The sequence below is a fragment of the Panthera tigris genome, chromosome A3 (assembly GCF_018350195.1).
Source record: "Panthera tigris isolate Pti1 chromosome A3, P.tigris_Pti1_mat1.1, whole genome shotgun sequence".
NCBI classification, from domain to species: domain Eukaryota; kingdom Metazoa; phylum Chordata; class Mammalia; order Carnivora; family Felidae; genus Panthera; species Panthera tigris.
Window position 1 is genome coordinate 73,096,776 of NC_056662.1, and position 27,634 is coordinate 73,124,409.

Genomic DNA, 27,634 nt, shown 5'->3' on the forward strand with positions numbered 1-27,634 from the left:
TATCTACATGAATGATTGAAAATGCAGTTAGCCCCTCCACAAAGAGTCTTGGTCAGTTACTGTATCCAGCCTCACGTCCAGAATCTTAGGGAGTTGTGAAGTCTCATCCAGGTTGGGATAAAGCTCTTCATAGTCCTGTGACTAATGATAGTGTTGACCACCATCACATACCAAATAGACAGTGGTGAAGAGAGGACAGAATGAGGATAGTTTGTTGGTTTGTTTAATTGCCATTTGGAAAGAGAGAGAGTGAGACACAATATGTAGTAGTCACTGGTCCATGTCCATATAATCCTTTGCTGGCTGAGATGGTCACAGACTCCTGCCCTTGCCATGCACGTGTTCTTGCACAGCTCGACAGCAATACAAATGTTGGAACATGTCAACAATCGGAGGATGTAAAGCTTGTGTTGGTGATGACAAAAGATACACCAAGTGAAAACATAAAGTAGGAAGTGACACAATGTCCTCTAAGAGAACCAGCTTCCCCAAGCCTCTCAAATACCTCCTGGAATGTAAATGATGCCCCTATGGGGTAAGAATTCTCCCAGGCCAGAAACTCCTTAGTCATTCCCATGGGAGAATTGAATCCTCCCACCCTCCCCTGAATTCCCTCCCTACCCACCCCAACTCTTGCAAAAACTCTTGCTCTGTGCTTGGCACTCCCCAGATGACCATGACCCGTGCACACAGTCAGACAGGGTAGGGGATGGCCAGTTTTTAGAGACATCTCTCAGATGGCCCAAGCTTCAGGTCCATCTAATTCCATTTTTACCATTTACCTTCTGGCCTAAGATTTGGCATTTCATAGCACACCTTAGCAAGAAAAATACTTTGGACATCTCAGAATGGTAACTACTTGAGTTCTCAAAGTATCAAGTAGTTAAACTTCATAATTAATTATCATATCAATTAAAGAAAATAACTGTTTTCTTTTTAAAAATCATTTAATTATTTTTCATTCTTTCCTCATTTTTTTGATGATAAACTGAGCACCAGCTAATTGTTCACTGTTGGTATGTATTCCCTTTTAAAAGCATACTTATTATTTGTCTCTTGAAGCAATAGTATACCCTTTTTAGGTTCAGCTGATTCTGATGGTCTGTTATTGTTGCCATTGTTTAATGTTTAAATTGTGACTGTGTGGTCTTTAGCAGACCTTTCTTTGGGTTGGTGTATGTGGCCTTTCCACAACACTATCATGTACTTCTGAAATCGTCAAGAGGTCCCATGATTATCATTGATTTTCCTGTCCCAGCAGGGAATCTGGTTTCTGTGAGGGCGCATTAGTTCCCCATAACTACTGGAGGTTGCTTAAATTATTGCAGACCTAGAACAGAAAAAGAAAACACTTTTTTAAAGGTCATCAGGTATACTGATATTTTATTTTATTTTATTTTATTTTATTGTATTTTATTTTATTTTATTTTATTTTATTTTATTTTATTTTATTTTATTTTATTTTATTTTATTTATGTTATGTTATTTAAAAAATTTTTTAATGTTGGGACGCCCGGGTGGCTCAGTCGGTTAAGCTTCTGACTTCAACCTGGTTCATGATCTTGCAGTTTGTGGGTTCAAGCCCTGTGTTGGGCTCTGTGCTGACAGCTCGGAAACTGGAGCCTGCTTCTTTTTCTGTGTCTCCCTCTCTCTCTGTCCCTCCCCCATTTGCCCTCTGTCTCTCTCAAAAATAAAAATAAACATTAAAAAATTTGTTAAAAATTTTTTTAATGTTTATTTTTATTTTTGAGAGAGAGAGAGAGATTCTCTTTTTGCCTTGTTTTAATAGGAGCTTTGTCATGCTATCTTTTCCTCATATTATATACTGTATTTCTAAACATTATATTGGGTAGCATGTTGTCTAAAAGATGAGAAAGCTTCTTTTCCTTTTCTGGTTTTGATTCTTGGTTCTAGCTCTCTAGCTTCAAAGAATGTAAAAATGCAGGGCAGCTGGTATCTTAGAATTTCTTAGAATTAGTGGACAGTGAGAGGTAGAACCTAAGTCTTTTAGGTTTGACCCAAGCCCTCTGTTGGTTGTGTCCCCAGCAGGAGATAAAGCACTCTGAAAAGGAAGTAATGTGGGGAGAGTTTAGTGAAAGGACTAGTAACAAAGGTGTGGGCAGGATTAAGATACAACAGGGATGGAGTAGCACCTCAGAAATAGCAATGGCTGGAAGCCATCACCACCCTTGGGTCTGAAGGGGCCAGGGGGGAAGCTGTTGCCAAATGTGGGGAACATTAGCTGTAGGAGCAGACTACTTACAGGAGCTGAGACCTGAAGGGGAAGGTTGAAGGTAACCAGTCTGAGTCCCAGCAAGGAGGTCTCTGGGGGGCGGGGGGGATAAATTCCCCAACTGCATTCTCCTCTGACCCTCTCATCTTCCACTGATGCCTGTCTTCAGCTGAAGCCTATCAGAGGCTGAAGGGCAAAAGAGTCTATTGATGTCGTCCCTGAAGGCCAGCTGTAGAGGGCACAGTGCAGGAGGAGAGAAGGGTAGAGAGTAGACATGGAGGGGTGCATGGAAAATATCCAGCTCATGCTCCTTACTTTTTTTTTTTTTAATGGAAACTGGTATCATTATCACAGAAAAGAACCTCTTGCCATTTTAACGTTGAACAGTAATTCCTATCATTTATAAATGCCTTTGAATATATACTATCAATTAAAGATAGGACTAGATATAACCAAATCGATATCAAGAATCATTAGAGACATTTAAAACTCTACCCAATTTAAATGGATCAGTTTTGATGAGCCATAGTTTTACACCACTGTCTAGGGGTGCCAGAGAATTAACTTATAGAAAACATGAAGTACACTGAGAATGGTAACTTTTTTAAACGGATATTTTATGTTAACATTACATTTTTGTATTCTCACATATCTTCAAAAATAATGTGTAAACATCTTTGGCCTATGTCCAGAGGTCTTTATTTTCACATTAAGGGAAAAAGCAAATTAGAAACTTACAACTGTGCACATGTCTAGTGCAAATACCCATTTTTTGTAAGGGTCAAATTATCGTACAACCCAATTTTGGATGTGTGATCACCACAGAGGTGGATCACAAAAGCATCTTTTTCATGATGTACAGATAGGATCTAATAATGTCTCCATGTGGCATGTGGTCTGGTAGTAAAATCCAGATGAAGTGACCAGCCACTGGTCTTCCAAGTTTCACCTGGTTGAGCCATGGTTCATAATTTATTTTTAAATATGTACTGTTTGACACACTTAGCCCATCTCCTCCTCCCCCAACTGCTTAGGTTAACCATCTGAGTAGGGAACAGAAATGATGGAGATTTTTATTTGATATATTTAGTTGTAACATGCATTCAGACAAAAACCTAACTCTGTGATGAAAGAGACAAAATAAACACCAATTGAACTATTTTAATGGAAACTGGCATATAAATATTCACCAACTTATGTTTTTCTAAGTAGATGTGATCATTAGCTCAGGGGTTGCTTTCTCACTGTACCTCAGTCAGCAGTCTATATGTTTTCAAGGTTCTTCAGTAATAAGTGCTGAGGCTTGCAGCTTTTGGCTGTTTGTCCAGGGGTAAAGAGAAGAATGTGGGATTAACCCTTCCAGGTTCTATCTTTATAACATTATGTTTTCCACCTTTTCCTTAAAGAAGGAGAGGTTCAAAACCTTCCCCCTGACTTCTCACCTCAGAACCTGCTTAAGTTATGGTCACAAATCTGAATCCCAAACCGACCTAAACCATGTTTTCCCTTCCACAGCAGAGCCCTAGGCTTGCTCTCCCCTTTCCTGCCTGTCTCATACTGGGAAAATCATCTCTCCCTTTAAAAAAATGTCCAGGGATGCCTGGGTGCCTCAGTCAGTTAAGCGTCCAACTCTTGATTACAGCTCAGGTCATGATTTCACAGTTTGCAAGATCAAGCACCATATTGGGCTCTGCAGTGACTGCTAAATAAATAAACAAGTAAATAAATAAATAGATGTCTGAGGTAGAAAAGTTCACTTTTAATACTGATATTATATTGTCTTAGCACCAGTTTAGTGTAGCTTTCTTAGGAATTATGGATAACTAGAAATTGGGACATTTCTAGTTGTGGTCATCATTTTATTAAATGTATTTAGTCTAGATGTTGAGCTGTTTTACCTGGGACTAGGTAACAAGCACACAATCATGTTGTAAAAAGAAGTTTCAAGAAACAGTGCTTTCATACACTTGTATCAAGCAAGCTTTGTGTCTTAATTAAATACTATTTGTTTTCCAAAGAAGGCGTATGGAATATAATTTAAAAACTGTTTTTAAATTTGAATATCACCTTTAGTGGGATGTTTCTAAATAATATAGAATTATAAGGTCCAGCTGCTGCCAAGGGAAATATTTAGTACACACACATATATATATATTTCTTCATTTCCCTGTCATCCAGTATTGGGTAAATATCAACATACCTCTTTTTTGTTTTGTTTTTTTCCTCCAGTTTTATTAAGAAATAATTGACATTACTGTATAAATTTAAGACCTGCAGCACAATGGCCGATTTACATATATTTTGAAATGATTACCGCAGTAGGTTCAGCTAGCCTCCATCCTCTCATAGAAATACAGCAAAAATGAAAGAAGAAAAGGGAGGAGAAAAACCTACTCCTTGTGATGAGAACTCTTAGGATTTCTTCTCTTTCCCATTTTTCATACAGCGGTATTCATTGTATAGTTCCACATGCTCCACGTGATATCCCTAAGACTTACTTATAACTGCAAGTTTATACTTTTGATCACCTTCTTCCAGGTTCCCTTCATCTCCCCCTCCACCTTTAGTAACCAAAAGTTTGTCTCTTTTGCTGTGGGTTTGGTTTGTTTTAGATTCCATGTAAAAGTGACAGCACCTAGCAAATGCCAGGATTCCCTCGGTTTTTAATGGCTTAAAAATATTGTGTGTGTATACCACATTTTCTTGATCTTTATCCCTTGAGGGACACTTAGGTTGTTTCTGTGTCTTGGCTATTGTAGGTAATGCTGCTGCGCACGTGGGGGTGCACATATCTTTTTGAGTTAGGGGTTTTGGCTCCTTTGGATGTAATTCCCAGATATAGAACTGCTCAATCATATTGTAGTTCTATTTTTAATTTTTTTTGAGGAACCTCCCTACTGTTTTCCATAGGGCTGCACCAGTTTGCATTCCCCACAACAGTGCACGAGGATTCTCCTTGCTCCCCTTCCATGCCAGTATTTATCTCTTGTCTTCCTGATGATGGCCTAACAGGTGCGAGATGACATCTCATGGCAGTTTTAATTTGCATTTCCCTCATGCTAGTGATGTTCACCATCTTTTCACATACCTGTTGACCTTTCATATATCTTTTCTGGAGATATGTCTCTTTAGGTCTTTAGCCCATTTTTTTTTAAGGTTTTTGTTTTTTGCCACTGGACTGTATGAGTTTTTTAAAATATATTTTGTATATTAACCCCTTATCAGATACATGGTTCGCAATTATTTTTTCCCATTCCGTAGGTTGTCTTTTCACTTTTTGATGGTTTGTTTTGCTGTGCATTAGCTTTTCAATTTGATGTAGTCCCACTTGTTTATTTTTTAGTTTGTTGTGCTTGTGTTCTATCCAAAACTCATCACCAAGACCCATGTCAAGGAACTTTGTTGTTCTGTTTTCTTCTAGGAGTTTCAAGGTGTCACGTCTCCCTTTTCAGTCTTTAATCCATTTGAGTTAATTTTAGAGAGTGGTATAAGATATGGGTCCAGTTTCATTCTTTTACATATGAATATCCAATGATCCCAGAACTATTTATTGAAGAGACTGTCTTTTCTTCATTGAATATTCTTAGCTCCTTTGTCAAATGTTAGGTTGACTACGTATGGTTGGGTTTATTTCTGGGCTCTTGATTCAGTTCCATTGGTCTGTTTATCTGTTTTTAAACTGGTACCATTCTGCTTTAATGACTGTAGCTTTACAGGATAGCCTGAAATAAGGAAGTGTGATGCCTCCTGCTTTGTTCTTTTTTTTCCTAAGATTTCTTTGGCTACTAGGGCTCTTTTGTAGTTCCATATAAATTTTAGGAGGGTTTTTTTCTACCTCTGACCATTGGAAAAATGCCATTGGAATCTTAAATAGGGATTGTTGCATTGAATCTATAGATGGATTTTGGTGGTATTGACGTTTTAACAATATACTTCTAATCTGTGAACATGGGATACCTTCCCATTTATGTGTATCTTCTTCAACTTCTTTCATCAAGGTCCTAGACTTTATAGCTTAGAGATTTTCGCCTTGTTAGTTAAATTAATTCCTGAAGTATTTTATTGTTTTGATGCTAGTGTAAATGGGATCAATTTCTTTATGTCTTTTTCAGAAAATTTGTTGTTAGCACATAGAAATGCCACTGATATTTTGTATGTTAATTTTGTATCCTGCAACTTTGCTGAATTCATTGATTGGCTCTAACAGGTTTTTGGTGGAGTCTTTAGTATTTTCTATATATAAAATCACATCATCTGCAAATAAAAACAATTTTACTTCTTCCTTTCCAATTCTCATACATACACACATACATACATTTATTTATTTATTTAGCTAATTGTTTGTGGCTAGGACTCTCAGTACTGTGTTGAACGGCAGTGGTGAAAATGGGCATCCTTGTCTTCATCCTGAACTCAGAGGAAAAGCTTTCAACATTTCACCATTGAATATAATGTTAGCTGTGAGCTTGTTCTGTATGACCTTTATCATGTTCAGATTTGTTCCTTCTGTGCCTAGTTTGTTAAGAGTTATTATCATGATTGGATATTGAATTTTGTCAAATGCCTTTTCTGCATCTATTGAGATGATCATATGATTCTCTTCTTTCATCCTGTTGTGATGTATCACACTGATGATTTGCATATTTTGAACCATCCTTGCATCCCCATAATAAATCCCACTTGCTCATGGTGAATGATCTTTTCAGTGTGCTGCTAAATTCAGTTTGCTGGTATTTTATTGATAATTTTGGCATCTGTATTCATCAGAGATAATGACCTGTTATTTTTCTTTTCTAGTGGTGTCCTTTTCTGGTTTTGGTATCCAGATAATACTGGCCTTGTAAAAAGAGTTTGGGAATGGTCCTTCCTCTTTGTTTTTTTGGAAGAGTTAGAGAAGAATTAGTGTTAATTCTTCTTTAAATGCTCGGTAGATTTCACTAGTAAAGCCACCTCATTCTGGGCTTTCCTTCATTGGGATAATTCACATATTTTTCAGTAGAAATTTTCAGTTACAATTTTTAATTTGAAATTATTCTCCACTTTGGCCATTTTTAAAAGTAAATGTTAATTGGTAACAGAGTTTTATATCAACTCTGTCATTACTTCCATTACCTCAAACATTTGAAACCTTTGGCATCTTTGAATTCCTCTTGTTTTTTGATTCTGGAGTCTCTAACTTTTACAGAAAGAGTTGGCTCAGTGAAAGTCGAAGCAACACTCCACTCCCTTGGGGTTTCCTTTTATATCTAAAATCTCAGTAGATGTCATGTTTATCTAGAAAGTGGCTGGCTACATTGTGACAAGGGCATGAGAGAGTCCTTGGCATTAATCCCACTTGTGACAGGAATCTGCTTGGTCATCACAATAGGACAGTCATGCCAATGATGGAAAGATGACAATACAAAAGTTAGAGATGTACAGTTTCTTTAATTTTGAAGTACTGGAAAGCTTTAGGCATGGTTACATAAGGCAGGAACTAACAGCATTTCCTAAGCCAGCGTTAAGGCTTCCCAAGTTCCCAGAGTGCCCCAGTGAGACAGACAGCCATGCTTATGAGGATTTTTTTCCAAGTAGAAGAGGCTTCCCTTAATGTTCTCCTGAGGTTTTATCTTATACCTTTTTATATTTTCTCTCCGCCGTAAACACATACCCAAATGTTGAGGATAGTCTGAATCCATGCCTACAAGCTCGGGAGGTATAACCACTATACAACAATTCTCACACACTGCAACGTGTTTACATGAGATCAAGGAAACTGACTTTGGCTTTACCAGAGTCTTGCCTCAGCATGCTCTGGTTTCAGGTTGTGTGAGGTTATCTCCAGCACAGTGAGATAGGGTCCTTGGTCATCCTTCTGGTCTACGTGTTGTACTTGCCAAGATCTTTGTTTGTCCTTGTTCTTTTTTGCCAAGTCGAGATTGGCTTTGTGGGGGATGACTTTTTTGGGTTTCACTTTATTATTCTCCTCCTATTGGTTGGAGGCCTTAAGAGTTGGGAAATCACAAGCCTTTGTTGTTTGCCAGATTTGGGGCATAAAGCTCCTCTCCTGCAGCTAGGATGTCAACTCCGTGAAAGCAAAATTTCTGATACACTGCCTTTTCTCCAAATTTGATAACACTGCTAGCGTTCAGTAAATGATTGTTGATTGAGTGAATAAACTCCTTAACAATTTAACAAGATTTAGGTTCATTTCTAGTCACTGATACCCACTGGTTAGGTATCAGAATCTGAGATTTTGTTGGCATCTTGCTTGTATACCCATAATCCAGCTTGGAAATTTCTGCCTCTTAAGCATTTGGCACCCCTGGCTATCCTTCCAGCTCTCAGGTTAGTCACCATCTGGCTCCTGCCTTTAGGCAATTCCATACAATGGCGTAAAATGGAGAGGTCCTTACTCCTAGTATCTGCAGCTTTGAGGGTAACTGTCCCCTTTTTCTGGCAGGGAGTGTGTGACATAGGTGATTAGAAGGGATCCAGGGGACCAGGCACCTCCCGTCCTCATTCATATGTACCGTGAGCTTCCTTCCATGTGTGTAGATGAGTGGTGCCTCCAGTAGTCCCCCCACACAGGGACTTGTCCCCAGGCACCAGGGGGCCCCTGCACTACTCACCCCCATTTGACTAACCTCAGCTGTCAGCATCTCAGTATCTTTCAGTCACCCCCACTTGTGGACCTATAGGCAAACCAGGATCCTGAAGGGCGATCCTCTCCTCCCCATCTCAGTAGCCCCCCACTATGAAGAGATGGTTTGGGTACCCCCAAGCATGTATGAGGGGATGTTTGGTTCTCAGCGGAATCCCTCTCCCAGTCCTTCCTGATGCACAAAATAATGTCACCCTCCATCCATCTCAGCCACCCAGTATGAGGAGACGCTGGGATGGCATTGCCAGAATTATTCTTAGCCGAGAATTATAACGAAGGAATCTGTGAATGCTTCTACATTAATATTTTAGTTCCCCTGATACATTTTTAACTTTCAATCTTATGCCATATGTTCCTTAGGAAACCAAGAAGCTTTTACCAATCCACAATTAGAAGCAGGTTCTGAGCCTTTTATAAATGTTGGTTTCCTCATCTCTGAACTGATGGATCCCACCACCAAATGACCTCAAGGCTGCACTCCAGCACTCGGGGTTTACAGACCTTTTCCTAAATTGTGCTTAGGGCTGAACGGGGAAGGCCCTAAAATCTATCTTCTCCTACTTTATCATATCCCCTCTGAATCCACTTGTATAGATTTATGAACTTAAGCAAAAAGAAGATCCTATAAAGAAAACCATACATTACGGGTTTATAAAGAAACATAAAGGAAATTTTATTTTTGTTTCATTGTTTTAGCCCCAAATTCTTGGATTCTTAATATTTTGGTCCTTGGTATCAAGATATTTAAAGTTCTGCTGGATTGTAAACTATGCGTATGGGTGTCTTAGTTCCTTAAGGGTCAGCACTGTGACTGTCATAGTTCTCACCATGTGCCTAACACAGTGTCTTGCTCATAGCACATAGTAAACAAATATTTTTTGAATGAGTAGATGAATGAATGAATTTACTTAGCCTGCTTCTCTTAATATATACATGAATTAATCTGTTCTCAAAATGCTCTACAAATCCCTTCTTGGTCAACAACCACATTTACCTTCATTTGGTTAGCACCGATGGGTGATCTCATCTTTGTGGGGAATGGTGTGACCCATGTAGAATCTGGCCATGAGACTGCTCTTGGTTAAATAATTTTATCTTCTTACCATCTGTCTGTTAGGAATTAAATGTCTGTTTGGTTTAAATCTAATAACCCAAGGCAAAAAGAACTGAAAAGTCTGTGTTATTGTAGCCATCCCACCTATTTTACATGCAAGGCCTTCTTTGTCAGCGGATTTACAGTGAAACAAAGATCATGCTCACAAGTGGCGAAGTGTAAAAATATTGCAAAGATTTGATAGAGTTCCCTGAATTGGAAGAAACCACCATCTCTAGATAATCCCAATTTTTCTTCTAACCTTTTATGCTATATCTAGGGAGAGAAACCTGCCCCCAGTTTTTAAGAGATGCTGTATGTAATCAGTCACTGCCCATTTCACGTCTGCCTGAAGCATGATGAGCTTGACAAATCAGGACAGTTCTCCCCTCCATGGAGAAATACACGACTAAATAGCCTGGCACTTCCCTTTCCTCGCTCCACTGGCCTCACATAGGCCCTTTGTCATCATTGATCAGTAGCTGCTTTGTGAGCTCGGATTGTAAGAGCTGCTAAGAACTGACAATCTTGCTAACAGGTGCTTCTAAATTTAAAATTTACTATTTTGAGATCTGTCAAAACCACTACATCCTATCCTAAACTTGGTCTGATAAATGGGGAGGAACCTCTGATTCTACATTTCATTCCAATCTGTGATGATGGAGTGATCTTAACGAGCCTCAGAGTTCATACAGAGACCCGCCATTGTCTGTTGTGTGTAAGCTAGGCCCAAACTTTCCTCCAGGACAGCAAGTGCACACCGTGACCTCCGCAAAGTGTGACCTCATTCACCCAGAGCTTTTCTCTCTAGGCAGAGTTTTTCTTTACTCTGCCCCTTAATTCTGTAGAGTTCTGCACTCACAGCTGCTCTGAGTAGGTAAAAGGTAGCAAGTTTCCTGTTCTCTAATAGGGTGGAAGGAAGTGAAGTTACAATATCTATTAAACCCCCCACATGCTGAAATTAACCATTTCAAAGGCCTATTGTTTGGCTATGTAACTCTGCCGAAAGCCGAATAGTTGGTTCTTTAAAGGGAATTTAAAGCTACCTTCATAAATGACTTTCCTTATTCTCTTGATTTTACATATTGTTTGAAGCAAAATAATGACTTCCGTATAACTGATAATTTTAGGAGTTAAACCTGCCATTCATGAAAGAGTAGTTTGTTCACTTTTTATCATAAAAAGAAAATGTGCCAGGGCTTGAAAATGCAGAGGTAAAGTGACTTTTTTGAAAGATTAATAGACCCAGGAAATCATCTTCTTACAGTGTAATCAGTTGACTCAAACCCACTTGCTCCTGGGGATAAAGAATGCATCACACACAGGTGAGGGATTTTCTGATGAAAGGGAACTTCTCTTACAAGACAGTGGCAGGATTGGAAACAGTTATTTTTATCAAGTGTCTGAACATCTCTCAGATCTCCATTTGGAGGGAGTGGGCGCTACCGGGGTGGTTACTCTCCCTTTTTCTACTGTTGTATGGTCACGAGGTGGTAACTGGGGAGGTGTTTGCAGAAGCAATTGTTGGGGTGCATGATATGCCCCCCCTTGAAACAGTGTCCTTGACTGTAAGGTTTGGAGTATCTGGGTGTTTTTGTGGGTGTGTGTAAAGCTATTGGCTCTCTCTTTAAGCAGCCCCACCCCAATCCTTTGAAGTTCCATCATGCTCCATCTTCTCCCCCTCCCTGTCCCTGTCAGTTATCAACTTCCTGTCTGAGGAGTTCAGCTAATGGTCAACTTGGCTGAGCTGGCTCCTCCCAGCCATGAGTTACATCACCATCAGTAGCTCTCCTCTCCCTCAGTGACTTAAACTTCTCTCCTCTAGATTTCTCATCCCTGGTAATCCTAATCTTGATCCTCATTAAAGCATCCTATATGCCTTGATACCTCCATTTTTTCTCTGCCTGAATGCCACTTTTCCAGTCTTCTTGGCCCTTCATCCCTGTATTTCTCCTACAGCACATACTTCCATTCTTCTGACTAGAAGGTCACACTGGTGCAGATTGACCTCACCAGACTCCATGTTGCCAGCTACACTGAGGTGCTCTCCACTGTTCCTTTGTTTTCTTTCTTGTCTTTCACTGGCTCCCTCTGCCAGCCACTCATCAGTCAAACACAATTTTGCCCCTTCCTTACCCTTCTGCCCAAACCCTACCCCTCTACTCTTGGTAGATGGCTTTTCTCCCCTACTTGATCAAGAAAACAGAAGCTATTGGGCATGAACTCCATCTTGGCACTTCTTTATCTCTCCTCCATCTTGTTTCCCATCTTCCAACCCATGTAAACCATTCACATCCTTTCCTCTCAGAGAGATGAAGTCCCTCCTCCTATTCAAGGTGGGTTCCTCAGCGGTTGCTTGGACCTTAGCCTCCCAGCCATCGGTGCTCCCTGACCATTGCTCTCCTCTCCTATATCTCCTGAGCTGCTCCCTCAGGATTCATGTCCTCAGCCAAGAAATGCATTTCAGTCTTTGCCGTCCTTACCAAACTCTGTTCAGGAAATAAGTAAATCCTTTGATCCAAACATTTACACACATATTCCAACCCTTACCTTCCTTCCCCTTTCCCCTTCTCATCCAGGCTTTACCAAATCTCTCCTTCACTCTCTAGTCCATTCCATCTGTCTTCTGTCCCTGCCATTCTGCTGGCATGGTGACTTTCTGATTCCCAAATCTTCTCTTTGTCTTGTTAAAAAGGAAGAACTTGTTTCTTCTGGAGTAGCATTGTGCGATAGAAATACAATGCAAGCCACATAGGTAATTTTTCTAGTAATCACATTTAAAACATTTAAAAAGTTAAAAGAGATGGTGAAGTTGATTTTAACAATGTGTTTTATTTACCCAATATGTTAAAAATATTATTTTGACATGTCATCGTGAAAATTATTAAGTCATTTTATATTTTTTAAAAATTATTTTTACTAGGTCTTCAAAATCTGGTATATATTTTACAGTTACAGCACACCTTAATTTGGATGAGCCACATGTAGCCAGTGGATACCATATTGGATAGTGAAGTTATATCTTTTTAGAAACCATCTTTCCTGGCCCTCGTCCTACCTCTTCCATCATTTCTTCTCAGTGTCCCTTGTCTGCCTCCTCTTCTAGCCATTCACATGTTGTTGGGCCTCAGGCTTGCAACTCTCTTCCTGATTAATCTCCTGTATTTCACCCATTGGCTGATGATTCTCTGAGTCCCACCTCTGACTTGCACTTCTAGTGAGTAAAGCCAGACCATAGACGTCTGAAGTTTGACATGGCACCATCTTACAACCTCACTCTTCTCCTGCCAGGTGCCCAGGCAGAAAACTGGTATTCCACTTGCATTCTCTTCCTCCTTCAACCCCTAGATCTAATCAATTCAAGAGTTTTTGAAGTCTACTTCACCACTATTTCTTTAAATATTCACTTGTTTCCTTTTCTACAACCATTGCTTTAGTCAAGATCCTCATCATCCCTCCCTTGGATTATTAGAGTAGCCTCTTCAGTAGCCTGCCCACCTTACTCATAGTTCCCTCCTTTCCATCCTTTATGACCTCAGTTTTTCACCCTCTCCCCCAATAAATTGATACTCATTTAAAATGTCCAAGTCTGGGACTGTATCCCCATTTTTTCAAAAGCGTGGGGAGATGAGACTGTGTTATAGGCTTCAGTCCAAAGCATTTTCAAGATGGCAGGCTTCCCTGAGGGCATCCCATAATTCTCCTGTCTGACTCTTTTCCTTCCACTCCACTTTACTACTGAGCAGCTCTACAGGAGGTTCTGGAAGACATAGGAATACATTTAACAGAATCCAGTTCCTTTTGTTTTGATAATAGAGATCTCCCATGGCTTTGTAGCATTTTCCTCAACATGGATTTATCCTAAAGCAATGATTCTTAATCTCTTTCTCTCTCTCTCAAATCATGTACATCTTTGAAAATTTGTTTAAAACAGCCTTGTTTCCTCCAGAAAAATGCACAGGTGCAAACACAACTAGGTCTGAGTACCTGAAGCCCACCTGGGCTGATAGGTCTTGCTGGAAGACAATGTTGAAATAGTGCTCAGGTCGTCTGCTGGCTCCCACCAAAAGGGATCAAAAGTTTAGTTTCCCAAGGTACTTTGAAAACCCTTGGAGCATTTTATGGCCCATTTTGGAATCTGAAGAAAGCTATGTTTCGTACTCCGAGGACACTTTGAACATTGTCTGACTAACAACACTAAAAACAAATCTAAACTTGCATTTCTTGGCTAAATATAGCTGATTTTCTCCACACCAACACCCCTCTTTATAGAAGCTGTTTGCAACAACTTTGTTTCTTACTAGCTTTCTGAACCTCACTCTCCAGTTGGCTTTCGTGTTGTGCTCATCTGGGGTTGTGACTGATTTTCATTACATCTTCAGTCGTTTCAGAAGCTTCCCTAAAAACCTTGGCTCCGCACCCTCTCCTGTGCATCTCAGGTAATCATGTGCTCTGCTCTACCCTTCATTCTGTCATCCCAGCACCCTGGGGAGGGGACAAAGAGGGGCAAACACTGGGCACTGGCTACCTCTGGTGGCCTCTGTGAGGTGCAAGCCCATGTTTTAAGACCCCACTCATCTTTAAGTGAGCCTAAGCTTTCTCTTAAGCAGCCCAGCTGCTAAACAACAGGATTGCAGCATGGACTGACCTCCTCATGGTCCTTCCCTGCCCAAGAGTGTGCTGTTTCCACAGAGGACATGGGGACATGAGGTAGGGACTGTGTCCACGGGTAGGGGTGCGTCTTTGGCAGCCTGCACCCCTGGCACTGGACAAGAACAGTGCTGCCTCGTTACTTAACACCAAGTCACGTGCTTGAGTCTGCAGGCCTCCCCTTGGCTTCTTGCCTCTACTCTCTTCCTTGGCAAACTGCTCTTGTGCTCTCTTGGAGCTCAAGCCAGTCCATAGTCCTGTCTCCTGATTATCCAATTTGTTTGCTCTCTTGCCAGGTTCCCTTCTTAAGTTTCTTGCCCAGTGGAAACTCTATTTCTTCTTTGTTTCCCTGAGTGACTTCAAAGTTCCACTTGCCCCCAGAGGTCCCTTTGTGTCTCTGCCCCTCCCCCAACCGGGGCTCCCCACCACCTTACCTACCAGGCTCTTAACCTTCCTGAGTTCCCCCTGCCCCCCCCCCCCACCCCCCAGCGCTAATCCTCACTGCTCTCACTCCCTTCCTGGCTCTCCCGTCCTGAGTGCCAGCTGGGGCAACCAGCTATAAAGAGTTTATTGGACTGAAAAGTGAGTGAATGTTCTCACACACCCTGCTCTTTCCCACCTCAGCAAAGCTTTTCAGAGTCACATTTCCAATGGAATCTGAATCTGGAAGGATTTAGATCTGCTGAAAAATGCCAAACCTCCAGCATTTGGCTGCGTTTGAGATTTTTGGCAGTTCCTCCCACGTCTGATGTTACGAACACTGTTTACAGATGCCTGGAAAGAAGCCTTTAATGCTTGTATTGTGTTTTAACTTGCTTTCCTTTGGAGGCAGGGAATTGTCAAGTAAGTATTCACAGCACTCTGGAAAAGCCCAGGTGTTCGATGAGCATCCAGTACTAAGCGTTCATGCAGAATCCACAACCGCGAAGGGTCTATACTTAACAATCCGCTGAATTTGCCACCATGCAGGTTTCTTCCTTTTGCCCCTCTCATCTTCAGTTTTGAAGCAATACAGCCATAAACATATGCTTGTGAAATAAGAAAGAAACATTCTGAGATTGCTTTACTTTTCAGTTCTTAACTGAAAATCAAGGTGAAAAAAAGCATCGGATTGCCTTTATGTGTATATATATACAATCTCCTGTATATATAAATACGCAGTGTTTGTGCTTGTATGCATACCTCGTATACACTGTATAATATGTGACATATTATACAACCTGTGTGTACCCTGGGAACAAGCCCTGCGTTTAATCTCCAGTTCTGCCTTTGAACCACGCTGTAGCCCCAGTGTACTGCTCCCATCTCAGACCTCGGCTTGCTTTTGTCACACACTCAAACATTCTTAGGTGAAAGAAGAAACCCACGGATTTCATTTGAAAGTCCCACTAAAACAGAAGAAAGAGCAGATGTCCTGGGAAGTGATAATTAATGTGAAGGAAGTGTCTAATTGCGAGAACTGGCATGCCGCCAGCCTCCCGGTTTTGCTCAATTTGGCAGCGGTGACATCAGCCGGGGGTGTCGTTTTGCAGAGATGTGCTCACTCCTTATTCTTCAGTGCAGATAATAATACCATTTGGTCCAATTATCACTTATGATTACATAACATGTTTTGATTGAAGACTTTCTCAGAAAATAAAGGTAACTTGTTTTTCCCCAGCCTGAAAATGCAAGCCTTTCCAGCGGGCAAGCTGCCCTACCAAGAAACACTGGGAATTAGTAGGCTAAATTATGAGTCGAACTGGATTCGGAAACAAAGCATCCATTGTGCATAACTCCCAACGACATCCAGGAGGATGTTATTGTTTTTCTGACAACAAGTTTTCCCCCAGCACACTCTCAAATAAGCAGAGTCCCCAGGCGCATCCGCAAAGGTGCGGAGAGCGTGCGGGAAGCATTGACAAGGCTTCCTTTTTTCTCCCTATTCTGTAGGCGCTTTAGTGCAGAGTTTGCCCAGAGACGCCAGGGTATGAGCTTTCTGAATTTGTAGACTGGTGCACTCTTTCATTTCTGTTTTAGTTCTTTGCTGGCATGCTCGGGAAGCATGGTTTGTGCCACACAGGAATGTCTGTTCACTTGGATAATGCTTGTGCATGAATGAGGTGGTTGCTAATGCGGCTCTAAACTGTACTAAGTTTCTCACTTGGCTTTGTTTGCTGCTTACAAGGGGATCAAGGTAATCCTTTCTCTTTGCATAGCCCAAGAGCAATAACTAATGGATTTGCAACATGCAGCGGGACCTGCTACAGGTCTCCCTTACCCATCTCCTAAACTCCGAGAAGTCTGATTTAAGGGAGCCCCGTGTTACAAAACCTTGGCCTGCTCATGTAAGAGTAGAGCTTACCCGTTATAAAAATTCTTTCCTAAGTTTGGAGGCCCAGATCCAAGACTGAGAAGGGAAAGGCAAACTTTGGGATGATGATAGCAGTTTAATGTAGACCATAACCCTAAGGTATAGGGCAGAGTGGGCGCTCTTTCTGTCTTTTATTCCCATACTTCCTACTTGCCCTTTTGTGTAGCATAAATGACCTGGGCACTTGGCCAGCCGAGCCTTTTCCCAAACCTGCTTGTAAGGCCCACTTCACACCGCGGCATGATCTCTGACCACCTAATTCTGAACAACAAAAGCATATCCCTGTGTGAAAAATGGCCAGTAGACTCGGGAAGCACAGCCCCTTCCTTCTCATTGTTAGGCTCCTCTTTAGTTTTAAAACCAGCCTCTCTGGCCCAGGTGTTCTTCCTGGCTCCCAGGAGGTAGAGGGACTGATCCCTGACTATGATGCCTTAGGTGTGTGAGGAAGCCCACCCCAACGCCAATAAATCCAGGCCCCATCACATGGGACCCTGAATGTCAGAATCTACTTTTTCTGGGGGAGCAAGGGAGGGAGCAGGACCAAACAAACCCAGTGGAAGGTCCTCAGAGTGGGGGACAAGAGAGCGGGGAGCCTGGCTCTGGCCTTAGCTGAGCACACTGGACAAGCAACTTTGCTGCCTTTTGTTCAACACTGTGTTTTTGTTTTTGTTTTGTTTTGTTCTGTTTTTGTCACTCTCTGTTCCAGACCGCCTGTTAGCAGAGCAGCCCCCCAGCCTGAGAAACTCCAGAAGAACAACATCACCAAAAAAAAGAAACTGGTTGAGGTGAGAAAGTTAAGCTCTTTTGGTCTTCGTCTAGGATCAGTGTTCTAAGACCTGCCCAGTGGACACTACCATCTGCTTATGGCAAGATACCTTCAAGTAAACTTGAGTGCAGTTGATAGGTCTCTCTTGTCTCCTCTCTCTTCTACAGAGTGTTGTGTCCCCCATCCCAGAATCACACCCACCGGCTCATATTCCTTCAGCCCTGCCACCAGGTCCTGACTTGCAAATGTCCCATGTCCTTCAAACCTGTCTCCTTTCCCCTAGACCAGTCCCACTCAGGGGCAGGGAAGACACAGGGAGAATGAAAGCTTGTTCTTTGTCTCTAACGTTGTCTGAGCACCCACCATGAGCCAGGTACTACATATGTACTTTCCATGAAGTATTTCATATAATCTGTCAAACCCATGAGGAAGGCACTGTTATTTCCATTTTACAGATAAGGACAGTAGCTCAGAAAAGCTAAGCGACTAATTAGGTCCTGTGCCCAAGATCTCCAAGCCAGGAAGTGCAGAGAGATTTAAATTCAGTTGTTCATACTTGAGGATTGCAGCTTTGTGGACCTGCTCTTTTCTTTTTTTTTTTTTTTTAATTTTTTTTTTTCAACGTTTTTTATTTATTTTTGGGACAGAGAGAGGCAGAGCATGAACGGGGGAGGGGCAGAGAGAGAAGGAGACACAGAATCGGAAGCAGGCTCCAGGCTCCGAGCCATCAGCCCAGAGCCTGACGCGGGGCTCGAACTCACGGACCGCGAGATCGTGACCTGGCTGAAGTCGGACGCTCAACCGACTGCGCCACCCAGGCGCCCCGGACCTGCTCTTTTCTAAGAGAGGCCTCTTAACTGTTGTATCTGCCTCCAGAGTCCCCTCCCTCTCTGACACGTCTTGCTTCCCACAGAATTAGCTCTCTCAAATAGAATACTTCACACTTCACCTCAGCTTTAAGACCCGGGAGATTCCCACATTGCCTGTGGGATTCAAGTGCATGGTTTCAAAACCTGACCCAGGAGCCACCTTTGCAGCCTCAGCACCTGTGATTTGCCACTGCAACTCAAATCTCCAGCCCCCAAGCCCTATACCTAATGTTTTCTGAAGCTACCATGGGCTTTCAGTCTCCTCCTCTTCTATGCCCACACCCTGGTCTTTCCAAGCTCTTCTCTGGCATCTTCTCAGTGTAGTCTTCCTTGATTCTCCTCATCCTGAACATTCCTACACTCCCTCACACACACCCCTCACTCACAGCCCTTGTCACACACACTACTGCCATTATTTCTTACTCATCTGTCTCTCCTACCACACTTTGAACTCACTAAAGACAGAAGAATCCATCTTAAAACTTTTTATTGGAAAAGGGGGACTAATTGGGGAATTTATCATGAAACAGAGCAGAAGCCAGAAGATGCAGGATCCGGAAGGTGAAAAGCCATCATAAACCAAGATGGCACCACTTTCTGCCCACTGCGGTTGTCTGTCTGATGCATTCTTCTCTTTTTCTGCACACTTCCTGAACTATTTTGGTAGACAAATGGGTATGACCCAGCACCTGAGTTTATATCTCCTCACTTAGTTAAACAGCCCAGCCTACCAGTGTCCTCAATTCTAAATTCCTGGGAGAAACCATGTGACTGGCCCAGCCTGAGTCAGTTGTCCACTGGGATGAGGGGTCACATTTTACATAGACAGTTTCTGGGAAACACGTGGGGGTAGGGGAAGGCTGAGATGAAAGGAGGAGAAATGCTCTTCAGGCAAGGGCTATTTTACAAAGCAGAATTATAAAGGTAGGAAAGCTCATGATGTATGGGCTAAATAGACAATGCAGCTTCACGGAGGGTACAGGAGATGTGTGAGTAGAAGTAATTGTGCCACCTTAGTAGTTTGGGCTTTATCCCGAAGGCAGTGAAAGTCAGTGAATGTTCTGGAGTAAGGAGGGGTTGTGGTATTTTAGGAGCTTTGGGGAAAGAAATCAGGGAACCTAGAATCAGGGACCCACGTCTTCTTAACCTTGTATCCCACCAACCAACACAGTGCCTGGCACAGAAGTGCTGGCAACAGGAAGTGTGCATCAAATCACATTAATAGCTGATCCTGAGCTTAATCATGGAAGATAAGACAGGAAGAAGAAAAAGACTATAAACCCAGAATAGCATCTAGTTGTTGGGGGAAAAAAATGCAAATTATGTTGAAACTCTGTAGGGCAAGCACCAAGCAACAGAATGAACGTGGCATTTGCCTCAGTATCCGGCCCCTGCCAGGCCCAGTGGCATTTGCGGGAATCAAAGCAAACCTCCAGGCCACCATTCAGCTCCCCTGAAGAGTGCCTGCCAAGGGACAGACATACAACTTCTAGGTGACCTTTATAGGGCTTCTAATCAGTAGACCTTGACTCCCCTGCAGTGCCTGGAAACCTATCTAGCCTATTTAGAAAGCTCCCTGTAATTCTGTGTGTTGGCCTGTCCCCCTAGCTTTTCAGGGAACTAAAGAAAGGGCTGCGTTGTAGCCTCAGCTAGTCAAGAAGCAAAATGCTTTTTGTGGGGTATTGGCTGTCTAACCAGCCATGCGGTTCCCATGAGGTAAGTGGCTGCTCCCAGAGTGTGGGTTTGTGCCTCTGCACTTACTTCCTCTGAGAGCCGCTTTTATCTGTGTGTGGGAACGTAGGAGCTGGCTCTCGATCACGTGTTTGGCTACAGGGGATTCGACTGTCGAAACAACCTGCATTACCTGAACGACGGTGCGGACATCATCTTCCACACCGCGGCGGCTGGCGTGCTCCAGAGCCTCTCCACGGGTAACTCAGCCCGAGAACCCCCCTCTGAGGACAGGACCCCACTCTTTAGTCCCTTTGTGTGTACTCCCCCACTCTGGAGATGCCCCCCAAACTGACGCATTCTTATCCTGATAGAGCCCTTTCACTCGATTCCAGACTGGTATCATTTGGTCCTAGAAAGTGTGGAGGCCTCGTTCAAAGGTCACAGCCGTCTTTCTTTCGAACAACACCCTGCTGTCAGCCCTCTGAGGGAGGTGTCCCTGTTTCCCATCAGCTGCTCAGATGCTGGGAGGGATGGACAGAAGCCAGAAAGAGGGTGTAGGGAGTGGAGAAATGCCTTGTGGCAGGTTACCAAGAACAGAGCACAGGGGAGATTTTCTTGCTAATTTGTTAGGGGCGACCAATTTTTTAGTAGCTCAAATTTTCAAGTTTTGCTTGTTTTGAGTAGTTAACCAGATTTACCATAAGGATGAGAACACTTAAACTGTAAGCACCCCAAAGTGTCCCTTAACTGGTAGGGTGAGTCACATGAAACAAATAGTTTGAAAAGAAACACTGCAAGGCAAAGGGAGCATGTAGAAATGAATTTGACACGTACCTTTGCCACCAGATTTAAATATGTTAACTTCTTGCCTTATTTGCTTTATATCTTAAAACAGACCCCCTTTCTTTTTTTCAAATTTTTATGCTCCTTCCCAATTCCACACACTTATTTAATGCATACATTTTTAGACAGGGAAGTCACTGAGCACATAACGATCTCTTTTTGGGGAGGAGGACCTTGAAATTTTCTATACATTTTCTCCTTTTTTTTTTTTTTTTAAACATACTATCATTTTAGCAGCAATGTGCTGTTTCCTTGTCTATCAGTGCCATCACTTACCTCCTAGTAGTGTTGGCTACTTGGATGGGTTTACAGTGGCCACTTTGGAAGTCAACAAACCCATTTTCCATAGTAGATAATAAATACTTCCTGTGATTTCTTCTATTTTCTGTGTTACATGTCGAGTTAGGGCATTTAGGGGGTGAACACATCACCTGTGCCATCCAGTAGGCTCCCAAGTGGATTGGCACTTTGAGAAATAACAATGGTTTAAAAGAGATACCCGAACTATTTTCTTATTCCACAGACTTCCCTTTCAGATGAGTAAGTGGTGCCATTTTGTTCAGTTAAGTATTATCTCCATTATCACTTTGGACCCTGGAAGCCTTGCACTTGGACTGTGTTCTGGACCCACACAGGCTGCGGGAGGGATGGCAGGGGAGCTGGTGTGTGCTAGAGAATAGATACCAGCTCTTCCGCCAGGCCTGGAAGAGAATGTGTAAATGTAAAAAAATGATCTCCCATCTCCCCAAGGATGATTCTAAAATTGCGAGCTTGTGGCCTTGATCTCTCACTTTGACAAGACATTTCCAGACCCTATATAATCCTTCAAGGTTGTCCTGAGAGGTCTCGAAGGCTCCCCTGCTCACCATCCCGTGTCTTCCCCCTAGGGAGCCAAAGCTTCTACCTGGAGCACACGGATGACATCCTTTGCCTCACGGTGAACCAGCACCCCAAGTACAGGAACGTGGTGGCCACCAGCCAGATAGGTAGGAGGGTCGTGCCCTAGCTGAGCTTTTTCCCAGCTGAGCAGGGACACTGACTTAATAGCAAATATCTGGAAAGGGGGTTGGTGGGTTGTGGACATCTACCCATTCTGGACATTGCTGTTCTTTTTTGAGCACTCAGTATATCTGTGTCATCTCAGTTGAAATAGCCAGTGATTGTTGATTCTTAGGGATCATAAAGTCAGACCAGAGCCCAATAATCCAAATAAATGGATGCCCCTATCCCTGTGGACTTGTGGAGAATAATTTTTCACCGGCCAGGTGTCAGTTAAAGAGCCCTGTGTCCGAAGCCTGGTGATTGTCCTTGGCAAGGGTAGCTTGTCTGTGTGCCCAGCTCTTCTGCACCCTAGCAAACTGCCAATGACAAATGTGAACTGATTGACACTTCACATTTGTGAAAAGTTATGTGTGTTTTTTTTGAACTTTGTCGTTTCAAAGGCAGTTTTTTATGAACACGCCCTTCTGCTTGTTTTCATTGAACCCATGTCCATTTTTAAATTTAATTTGGAACTTCCTGATGCTGGTGTTAAGTGCTTCACTATCAGAAACATGACTTATTTTAGCTATTGTTTTCCCTTGACGCTTCCTCATTGCCATTGCCCACCCAATGCAGTTGATATTACGGAGACCCAAGGTAAGGCTGTTCCATCCGTGAGTAGTTTGAATCCTCACAGCAAAATTGTGTCGCTGTATCGTGTTTGCTGCTTGTATCTGGCCAAACTGCAGATACAAATCACTGATCTCAGCAGTTGCCTCTGTGTAAACTCCTCCACAAGTGTGTGTGGACATAAACGCTCTTAGGCCTCTGGCTCTAAAAGCACAACAGATGTTTCTCGTTGCTTCATCTCCGGCCAGGTCAGGCTATAGGTCTCTTAGGCCCAGTAACTGTAACACCCCCAAGTATTTGTCTTAAAAAGTCTTCTGGGTGAACGTAAGCTTTGCCTTGGCCCCGCCATTCTTCAGCCTTAGTTGTGTGTCATGCCTCCCACATTCAGGAACAACACCCTCAATCCACATCTGGGACGCCATGACCAAACACACTCTGTCTATGCTGCGGTGCTTCCACTCGAAGGGGGTGAATTACATCAACTTCAGCGCCACTGGGAAGCTCCTTGTATCGGTGGGAGTGGACCCTGAGCACACCATCACTGTCTGGCGTTGGCAGGAAGGTAAAAGGAGCCGGGCTGTCTGTCCATCTGGGAGGCTTGCTTGTGTTGCGTGCTGGGCTCAGACCTAGATGGGCCTCACCCCGAAAACCATCAAGGGCACTGCTGCTGGGTCAGCCGAAATCGGCCATCTCCGGTTCCTGGAGAAGCTGCCTATCAGATCCCTGGACTCCATGGCCGGGGGAGTGCTGGGCTAGCTAGTGGAGGGTCTGTGCACTCTGGAAAAGTGACCCAGTGCAGGCAGCCTTCCTCCTCACAAAGAAGACCTCAGCCTCCCCCTTTTCCGTCTTAACTCCCTTTCTACCCAAGTTTCCTTGTCCTTGGTATTCCTTCTGTGACCTCCAGATCCTGCCACAGCCTTATCACCCTGGTTCCCTTATTCCAGGAACTGGGACAGGATCTTACCACCGTAGTCTCAAAAAAACACTTTATATTTCGCTTTTGTAAAATGGGGATTCACCTTATAATCAAGGTTTACATTTCCCGTAACAGGATTTCTCTCTTGTCTTCGCCCAACACACACACACACACACACACACACACACACACACACACACACACACACGCTGCTGTTAAATTTATGTTCATGTTAGAACCAAAGATGTGTAATCTTTCAAGTGTATTCTCAGGTTGGCAGAACAGATCCAATTAGTTAGGACATTAATGAGGTCTGTCTCCGGCAGGGCAGCCTGTATCTAGGGCGCTCAGAGCCAGGCGCGCACAGAGGTGGCTCTTCTCCAATTCAGGGCTTCTAGAGACCCATTATCTCAGCACCTCCCCATGGAGGGAGCTGTAAAGAGATGGCAGCTAAGTTCCAATCCCTCCTGAGCCCCCATGTGAGAAAAAGAGGTTGGGGACCTGCAGACTTTTTTAATGAGATTCCTTTATCATATTCAGTCCCTTTCTCATTTTCTTGTTCATCAGTGCATTGTGTCCAGAGGGCCCCACAATCTATGTTTTGGGGATGCAGCTTCATTTCTTGTCCTGTCGAGTTGGCCTGAAATAGACTCAGCCCCGGATGAGACGCTGAGTGTCTTAAACAACAGACTCATAGCCTCGTGGTGTTGAAAGGACTGGAGAAGTCTTCCTGCCTGGTCCCGACAGTCCCATGGGGCAGTTCCTACAAGTGCATTCCTGACAGGCTGACTCCCCTCCTCCGCCAAACACTTGCAGGGCTGTGGCCTGCATCACTTCCCAAGGCAGCCACCCCCTGCTGGAAATGTCTCATAAAGCCCTTCCTTATAAGAGAGCCTAACTTGCTTCCTTATGCCTTTCTTGTACTGCACTAACTCCACTTCTGCAGTGGCCAAGACCAGGTCTGTGCCTAGTTCCTCGGAAGAGGGTTAATCCTGTTGGGCCCTGTGCACAGGCTAGTCTTTCCAGGCTCGCTGTCCTCACTTCTGCCATCCGCTCCTCTGGGCAGTTCCTGCTCTGGACCTGCCCCAGCACAGACCCCTTCTCACCCTGGGCCCCTTTTGACCGCCGCAGGGCAGACTGGTGGAGCCAGGACTTTTAAACCAGCTTCTAAACATGGTCAACAGATGCCTTTTCTTTGGTAACTTTCTCCCCTTGTCTTTGCTGGAATCGGCCCGTGGCTGTCTGCAGAAGGGTTCTGAGCCATTGATATCTAATAGTATGTCACCAACCACCACCTCTCCTGAGATGGTTATGTGAGGGCCTCCCTTAGCTTCAAGTTCTGCTTATAAATGAGACAGTTTTGAGAGAGGTTTATATGCGTGTTACTCTTCTTTTGTTAAAGGACTGTTTTGTCGAACTCCAGGTATGTATGTGTGTGTGTAGTTCAGAAACAAAGTTGAGTAAGAAATGAGCTTATTATGTGTAAAATGAATGTTGTCAGGTCCTAGATAATTGTATGAAACTTGTTCTGAGCAACGTAGAAGCCAACGTAAGGCAGGATACGGGCATTTCCACGGTCAGAAGTGTCCATAGATTAAGACCAGGAAAAAACAAACACTTGCTTAGAAGAAAGTGCAGGGGCACCTGGGTGGCTCAGTTGGTTAAGCATCAGGCTTTAGCTCAGGTCGTGATCTCAGGGTTCGTGACTTGGAGCCCCACCTTGGGCTCTGTGCTGATGGCTCAGAGCCTGGAGCCTGCTTCGGATTCTGTGTCTCCCTCTCTCTCTGCCCCTCCCCTGCTCGCCCTCTGTCTCTCTCTGTCTCTCAAAAGTAAATAAACATTAAAAAATTTAAAGACAAAGAAGAAAGCGCAAAATAAAATGGCATACCCCCCTTGACTCCCAAGAATGATCCTCTATGTCTTTAGTGGCCACTTGGGCCACTTCTTCTGTAATCCAATCATTGGAATCCTTTTTCTGCTGGGGAAGGGAGAGTTGTTTGTGTTTTCCTTATGATGTGTAGTTTTTACTGATCTGGTTACTTCTTCATCTCCTGTAAGTGTTGTAATTGTTTTCCCCCAGTGTGGTATTTGTCTCTTAACTTAGTTTACGGTATCCTTGAAGAGCATGGGTTTTTAAACCTCTGAGCTCTCAGTATGGAGGTATTTTCTGGTAAGTCGAACTTTCCATATGTGGAGAGGGAATGACTGTTGTGAGAGGTGACGTGCAGCTGGTCCTAGGAAGGGCCTCCAGGAGGATGAGTCTGAGATGCCAGGCCAGCTATGCCAGAACCCACCACCACTCCACTGGGGAGCCACTTAAAAACAAACACATAGGGAAACAGAAAAAGGGGATTAAGAATACACTGACCATGATGAGCACGGAGAAATGTTTAGACACCATATGAATCACCATATTGTACACCTGAAACTAACATAACACTGTACGTTAACTATACCAGAATTTTTTAAAAAGGTAAATGATGAGGAGGGGCAGGAAAAAGTACACATGAGGTAATAGGGGAGATAATTAAGAGGAAATGGGAACTAAAACATTAAGACTAAATTAGAGGAAAATGGAAAGAAAAGTTTAAAATAAAAATTAAAAACTCGAAGCCAGAAAAATAATGATGAGGTAAAAACAGATGGGTTTACAATATAGGCTGGAAGACAACAAGGCAGGAGGTATAGAGGGTGGTGACACTACTAAGTGGATATTTGTGGAGAAGTCGTGGCACCAGGCTCAGCTCCTGGGGGCTTTGCTTGCACCAGATCGCTTAATCCTCACAACACCTTATAAAATGGGAACTGTTATTATCCCCAAATTACAGATGAGCAAACTGAGGCACCGAGAGATGACAATAATTTTCCCAAAGTTGCTCTACAGATAAATGGTGGAGCTGGGATTTGGTGGGGACAAAAGTTAAAAAGCAAATGAATCCAAAAACATAAATGAATGGGCTTGAGGAAAAAAAAAACTGGTAATTAAATATTAAAGGTAGAATTTTTAAACCTAAAAGCCATGAAAGACAAAGGAATATGAAGGATTTTTTTTTTCTTAGGAAAGTAAAAGCAGAGAATCTTGGAAAGAAATTAAGAACAGTCTAAAGGAATGCGAGTCTCTAATTATACTCGAGGGGAAGGTTCAACTTCTGGTAGGCAGGAATCCTGTGATGAGGTCAGAGACTGGAGATAGGAAGATGAAGGCTGTCCTTTGTCCTTTTCTGATATCTGGAAGCTTATATCTTCAGGGCCATCCCTTCCTGCACATTCATGGGTGTCTGGATGTGGCTTTGTGGGGGTGGAGCGGGATTGGGGTTATGTTAGCAGCACCTGCTGTTCTGGAAATTTCCCAACCTCTCTCTTCCCCACCTTGGGGGTCATGCCTGAGGCAGGGAGGGTACCATGGAGGAAGAAGGAACACCTGAAATGTACCCTGGGCTTTGCTGGATGGAGAGCCATCCTGAGCTCAGAGTGTGGGAGGACCCACCTCACCAGACTCTCTCACCCATACAGGCGCCAAGGTTGCCAGCCGAGGGGGTCACCTGGAGCGCATATTTGTAGTGGAATTTCGCCCTGACTCGGACACGCAATTTGTGTCTGTCGGGGTCAAACATATGAAGTTCTGGACCCTGGCAGGCAGTGCCCTGCTTTACAAGAAAGGGGTCATTGGATCCATGGAGGCTGCCAAGATGCAGACGATGCTTTCCGTGGCCTTCGGTGCTGTGAGTTCCAGCAGAAGCTTCCTGAGAGGGGACCCTGAACCCCGGGCATGGGCATGGGGAGCACAGATAGCCACAAAGCTACAAACAGCAAGAAAGCTGTTTCCACATTTTCACCTTTATTGGCTTACTTGCAACCTTTATTCCTTTATCCCTTTCCTTAGCACAGAAGGTCAATTTGAGTGTGTTTCTCTTTCTCTAGTTCTAGTTCCCTAACCAAGGAGCAGGTGGCTGGGAGGGGACCCTCTTGAGAGGTGCTGTGAG

At 43.3% G+C, this 27,634-nt stretch overlaps 1 protein-coding gene across 1 annotated transcript in view; it reads left to right on the forward strand.

Annotated features, from left to right (window-relative positions):
• Window positions 1-27,634, forward strand: part of EML6 (EMAP like 6) — a 280,348-nt gene that overhangs the window by 240,329 nt on the left and 12,385 nt on the right. Inside the window, exons 28-32 of the mRNA XM_042981405.1 lie at window positions 17,679-17,757; window positions 20,409-20,538; window positions 22,012-22,110; window positions 23,124-23,297; window positions 27,165-27,373. Coding sequence (XP_042837339.1) covers window positions 17,679-17,757; window positions 20,409-20,538; window positions 22,012-22,110; window positions 23,124-23,297; window positions 27,165-27,373 — 691 coding nt within the window. The remainder of the gene's footprint in view (window positions 1-17,678; window positions 17,758-20,408; window positions 20,539-22,011; window positions 22,111-23,123; window positions 23,298-27,164; window positions 27,374-27,634) is intronic.